At 64.1% G+C, this 5,899-nt stretch overlaps 1 protein-coding gene across 1 annotated transcript; it reads left to right on the top strand.

Annotated features, from left to right (window-relative positions):
- Positions 1-4,511: 4,511 nt before the first annotated feature.
- Positions 4,512-5,689, top strand: MNEG_2057 (hypothetical protein; the record flags this gene model as incomplete). The annotated part of the gene is made up of 1 exon (XM_014049472.1): positions 4,512-5,689. A coding segment is annotated over one exon (1,178 nt), but the record flags the coding sequence as incomplete, so codon positions are not given.
- Between the last annotated feature and the right edge of the window lie 210 nt (positions 5,690-5,899).

The raw sequence follows: 5,899 nt of genomic DNA, 5'->3' as shown, positions 1-5,899 counted from the left end.
GCGCGAGGCCGATGGCAGTGATGCTATGGTATGAGTAACTTATCTATCTATCTATCCTCCATCCATCCGTCCCCCCAAACCCCCACGTCCCTTTGCGCAGTTTGGCAGTTGTCCGGGCATCATGTCGGCCCTCGTGGCTGCCGGGCGTCGCTGGCGAAGCGTCATGATTTCCGGCGAGCAGGGTGTGAACATCATGACCGCCGCCGCCGCGCTGCTGCAGCGGCTGATCAGCACTGACACAGGCAGACGGACGGTTCTGAGGGCAGACAGCTCAGGGGATGGGGGCGACATCGTCGGCGTTCTGCTGGAAGCTGCAGCCCACGCCATCACGTCCACCACCGCGGCCGGCACCGTGCCGGCACACCTAGGGGGCGACACCGCCTACAATGCGCTGAGGGCCCTCACCACGCTGTGCATGGCGAGCCCCGCTGTCCGCGCACGCGTGCGCCGCGACCAGGGGACCGTAGCTGCGGCTGCCGCGGCCCTCCCGCGCGCCTCTGCGACCGGTCACTCAGACATCGTGGTCGCCTGCCTGGTCGGCTTCCTAGCAACATGCCTCGGCCCGGCCCCAACGGCGGGGGTTCCGGCCTCTCCCGCAAGGGCGGCGGCGAGGACCGCGGCTGACGCGGCGTCTGGAGCTGTAGAGGTGCCCCCGCCCAGTGCAGCCTTGGCTGCAATCCCTCTCATGGTCTCTTGGGCGGTGCGGCTGCTGTCGTCCCCCATTGCCAATGCGGTGGCATTTGTGGCCGAATCACTTACACTGTTGCTGGATTCCCCGGCTGTCAAGGAGCAAGTGGCAGGTGAGCGGACGCAGGCCGGCGCGATGCGGCCGTCTCGCTGCGCACGGTGTCTAAGCGCACTCGCGTCAGCAGAAGGCGTGCTTGATGTTTGTGCATCAATTCTGTCTTGGCATGGGGGTTGGTGTCTGTCATGCATGCCCGGACACAAGCGATGCATGTTGCTTGCAGTCCCAACCTCAAGCTGCCCCATGACCTGGCGCGTGCACCTTTCTCCTTCATCATCCTTGCCTTCCTGTCCTACTGTGACTCCTTCACAATGGATGCACAGGCGTCCTTTGGGATGCCGGAGGCACGCAAGAGCTCTGCCGCCTTGTGTCCGTCCACGCCAACGGCAACGGCGACGAGCTCCTGGTCCAATACGCCTTGACATCGCTGCAGCACCTGGCCAGCACGGGGCTGCGACCCCGGGTGGCGGCCGTCGCTCTTCCCGCGCTTCTGGCCTGGATCGAGAACCCCGACTTTGTGGGGACAGCCGTCGGCAGCCAGGTCCTGGAGACAATCGCGGGGCTCTCGCTTTGTGATGACCAGGGGATGGCCTTGCTCACGCATCTTGTGGACTCCTCCCCTGCGGCGCTTAGGAGCCTGGCAGCACAGGTGCACGCCGAGGATCCGCTGGGTGGCGCGTCGCCTTTGTCGGGGCAAGCTGCTGCTGCACCGGAGGGATCCTGCAGCTCTCAGGAAGACAGGCCGGTGGTGCCTCAAGAAATGGCAGAAGCCGCCTGTATGGGAGCCCTCCTCTGTCACGTGCAGTCAGGGCCGGCTTCAGACCCTGACGCACGCGCCATCGCCGATGTGCTGCTGCCGGGCGCGGCTGCAGCCCTGCAGCGCGCGGTCAGTGTCATGCTTGCCAGCGGCGGCCGCATCGCCACGTGGCCCTCGTACCTAGTCGAAGCTGTTGAGGCGGCGCTGTCGCGCGCCGGAGGGTTTGATGCTGCCGCGGATCGCGTGCTGCATGCGGCACCTGGCCTTGCGCAGGATCTTGAACGGCTGCTCGCCCTCCCTTTCTGGGATAGCGGCGCCATTTTTGATGTCGTGGCCAGAGCCCAGCCAGGCGGTGCAGCAAGCTGGGAGGAACTTCCGGAGCAGTCTGGAAACGCCAAGGCAGCCGTGCAGCGGCTTTGCGAGCGGCTGGGGCAGGCGGACCGACGGCGGCGGCACCCGCCGCCAACGCGGCAAGAGCAGAGCCAGCAACAGCAGCAACAGCAGCAGCAGCAGCAACAGCAGCAACAGCAGCAGCAGCAGCAGCAGCAGCAGCAGCAGCAGCAGCAGCAGCAGCAGCAGCAGCAGCAGCAGCAGCAGCAGCAGCAGCAGCAGCAAACACCAGCACCTCCATTGCAGCCTGTGCCACCTACGCAGCCACAGGAGTCGCCCGTGCCGGCCTGTGCTGGTTGCGGCAGGGCCGAGGCGGCGGGAAGCGGCGTGCGGCTGCGGCTGTGCCGCGGTTGCCGGCAAGTGCGTTACTGCGGTGAGGAGTGCATGCGGCGGCAGTGGCCCGGGCACCGTGCCGTCTGCAGGGCGGCCCAGGCAGCTGCAAAACAGAAAGATTGAGCCTTGACGATATTGAATCATGTTTCAATGCTTGCAAGTTGTAAATTGGAGTTGATGATGCGTCGAATAAAGGAGGGTTGCGCGGTTGAGCATCAGGTCAAGTGCGTGTGCCTGCTGTCAACCTCAATAATGGGTTACTCATCAGCTCAGCACAGCCACCGTTACGCAGGGCCGCCGATGTGCATGACCCCCAGCCGTGTGCAATAGCCACAAGGGTGTGACCGCAGGCCCTTCACATTCTACCCGTGTTATGTGCAGTGCCACAGTGCAGCTCAGCAGCCTCGAGCCTCAAAAAGGAATCGGCTGTTGGGCGCGCATGGAAGCTGCATTATGGTTTTTGGCAGTGCGCATCTGCTGTCACAAGCAGAGGCGCTATGTTGACAGTCGCACGTGCGTTGTTTTCAACACCTAACGCTCTCTGTTTAAGCGGTACTTTGGCTGATGCAGTCCGACCTTGCAGCCAGCTTTGACTCCACTTGGAACTTGATGACTCAAGGTGTCGGCCGGGGGTATCATAACATACGGCTGCCACATGCTGGTCGACTTATGTCCCGACATTCTCACACGTGTCACATGTCAAAGTCCTCCTGACATTATTGTAAACGATCTAGGCGCTTCGGAGATCACACGTCCCTATAACACAAGCTCCAGGTCGGAACGCGAAGATGAGCTCGAACATCGAGGACATAATGGCAACGGAGGCCCTAATCAGCGCCGTTTCCCAGGCCCTTGTCCTTGGGGCCGCGCTGCAGCGCAACCCGCACGCAGCGTCGGTGCACCGCAAGGTGGAGGCGGTGCTGGCAGAGATCGACCAGGCGGCTCAAGAGGACCCCACCAGCCCCCTTCCGATGCCGCTGGTTGTTGGTCTGGAGCAGCTGCTGTTGGGCGGGGCAGAGGAGGTGCTGTTTGCTGTCAGGGTCATCTCGACTTTGCTCGCGTATGAAAGGCGGCCAGGGGACTGCCTGGGCGAACTAAGGCGGGGCCAGGTGCGCACGCATCCGTTCAAACGCTGCGTCAGCTGCATGCGCAGGTGGCACAGCAGGACGCACAGCCGCCACCTGCACCACCCTCCTGCAGCCACGCCCATTTGTCCCTGCAGCTGCCCTGTGGTCCACGTGAACCTCAGTCACTGAATGCGGGTGCTTTAAAGTCAGATCATGTGGGCCTAAATGAGGCAACCGCGGGACGATGCATCAATATTAATCCTGTGGGAGCGCTCCCAGCTGTTCCCTGCCCCCAACCCCATGCACCCCGCGCAGTTCGGCAGCTGGCCGGGCATCACTTCAGCCCTGGCGGCCGCCGGGCGCCGCCGTCCCCGCATCACAATCTCTGGCCAGGCGCTGCCGTTTGCGGCCATGGTCGGTACGCTGCTTCAGAGGATGATCTGCACGCCCGTAGGCAGGCTGATGACCCTGGCAGCGGCCGACTCGGGAGACGGGGGCGACGTCGTCGGCTTCCTGCTTGAGTCGGCGGCCAACGCCTTCAAAGCCACCACTGCGGCTGGCGCCGTGCCGGCGCACCTAGGGGGCGACTCTGTCTACTCAGTGCTAAGCGCCCTCAACACGTTGTGCGTGGCGAGCCCCGCGATCCTCGCGCGTGTCCGCCGCGATCAGGATACCATATCCGCAGCCGCGGCCGCCCTCCCGCGGGCATCTGCGACCGGTCAGTCAGACACCGTGGTCGTCTGCCTAGTCGGCTTCCTCGCAGTATGCCTCTGCCCAGCCCCAACCGCCGGGATTCCGGCCTCCCCTGCAATGGCGGCGGCGAGGGCCGCGACTGACGCGGGGTCTCAAGGTGTGGAGGTGCCCCCGCCCAGTGCAGCCTTGCTTGCGGTCCAACGCATGGTCCGTTGGGCGGTGCGGCTGCTGGCCGCGCCCAACGCCATGGTGGTTGTGTACGCAGCCCAATCCCTCAAAACGCTGCTGGTTTCCCCGAGTGTCAAGGAGCAAGCGGCAGGTGAGCGGGTGCGAGGAGGGGTGCTACAGCTGTCGCGCAGGCATCAGGGTTGGTGTCCTATCCTGCCTGGACATAAGTGGTGCATGTTCTCTACGGTCCCAACCTCAAGCCGCCCCTGAAACAAGCGGGTGCACCCTCCTCTGTCATCCTCCCTTGCCTGCTAGTCTAACGTTACCCCCCCCCCCCAAAAAATCAACGAATGCGCAGCCCTTCTCTGGGACGCTGGCGGCACTCAGGAGCTCTGCCGCGTTCTGTCCGTCCACGCCAACGGCAACGGCAATCAGCTCCTGGTCCAATATGCCCTCACATCCCTGCAGCACCTAGCAGACACGGAGCTGCGACCCCAGGTGCCAGCGGCGGTTCTTCCCACCCTGCTGTCCTTGATGGGACGCCCCATGTTTGCCAAGACGAGCGTCGGCAGCAAAGCGCTGCAGACCATCGGGCTGCTCTCACTCCGTGACGGCCAGGGGACGGCGTTGCTTGCGCATCTTTTGGCTTCTTCGCCCGTGGCGCTGGGCAACCTAGCAGCACTATTGCACGCCAAGGTGCCGCCAGGTGATGTATCGCCTCTGTCAGCACGATCTGCGCAATTGGAGGGACCCGGCGAGCCCCAAGAGGACGCGCCGGTGGTGGGGGTGGCCCCTGAACTTACCGCAGCCACCTGTGCGGCAAGCCTCTTCTGCAGCGTGTTATCAGGGCCCGGGGCAGACCCCGAGCACGCGCGAATCATCGCGGACGCACTGCTGCCGCCTGCAGCCGCAGCCCTCCAGCGCGTGGCCGAATCCGCGTTTGCCAGCTCCGGTCACGGCGCCGCTTGGCCCTCTTACGTGGCTCAAGTTGTTGAGGCGGCGCTGTCGCGCGCAGGAGAATCCGTTGCGGCGGCCGCAGATCGCGTGCTGGATGCGGCACCTGGCCTCACACAGGATCTTGAACAGCTGCTCGCCCTCCCTTTCTGGGATGGCGCCTCCACTTACACGGTCCACCCCAGCGCGCAGCCAAGCGGGGCAGCAAGCTGGGAGGAAGCTCCGCAGCAGTCTGGAAACTCCAAGGCTGTCGTGCAGCGGCTTTGCACGCGGCTTCAAGAGGCAGACAGCCGGCGCCGGCTGCGACCGCAAATGCAACTGGAGCAGCGTCTGCAAAAGCGGCGTCAGCAACAGCCGGGGCCCCGACTGCAGCTTCAGCCACCAGCACAGCAACAGGAGCCGCCCATGCCGGCCTGCGCTGGCTGTGGCAGGGCCGAGGCGGCCGGCAGCGGCGTGCGGCTGCGGCCTTGCCGCGGCTGCCGGCGGGTGCGTTACTGCGGTGAGGAGTGCATGAGGCGGCAGTGGCCCGGCCACCGCGCTGCCTGCAAGGCGGCGCAGGCAGCTGCACAGCAAAGGGAGTGATCTGTTCGCTTGTTGGACATGTGCAACCTGTCAAGTGTTTGAACATTATTGTGTGAGGCAGTCAGTGGTGCAGGCATTTACCATGAGGGTGTGGCGCGACCTTGCAGTGGGAATGCAGATTTTACTCAACTGAATCATGCAAGCACTACTCTGGCTCGCGCACGACCATCATTACATAGCCGCCAGTCACTTGTGGCGATTTGAAAAAGG

This window comes from Monoraphidium neglectum (assembly GCF_000611645.1).
Source record: "Monoraphidium neglectum strain SAG 48.87 unplaced genomic scaffold scaffold00222, whole genome shotgun sequence".
In the NCBI taxonomy this organism is placed as follows: Eukaryota; Viridiplantae; Chlorophyta; class Chlorophyceae; order Sphaeropleales; family Selenastraceae; genus Monoraphidium; species Monoraphidium neglectum.
This window is presented reverse-complemented; position numbering and strand designations above follow the sequence as displayed.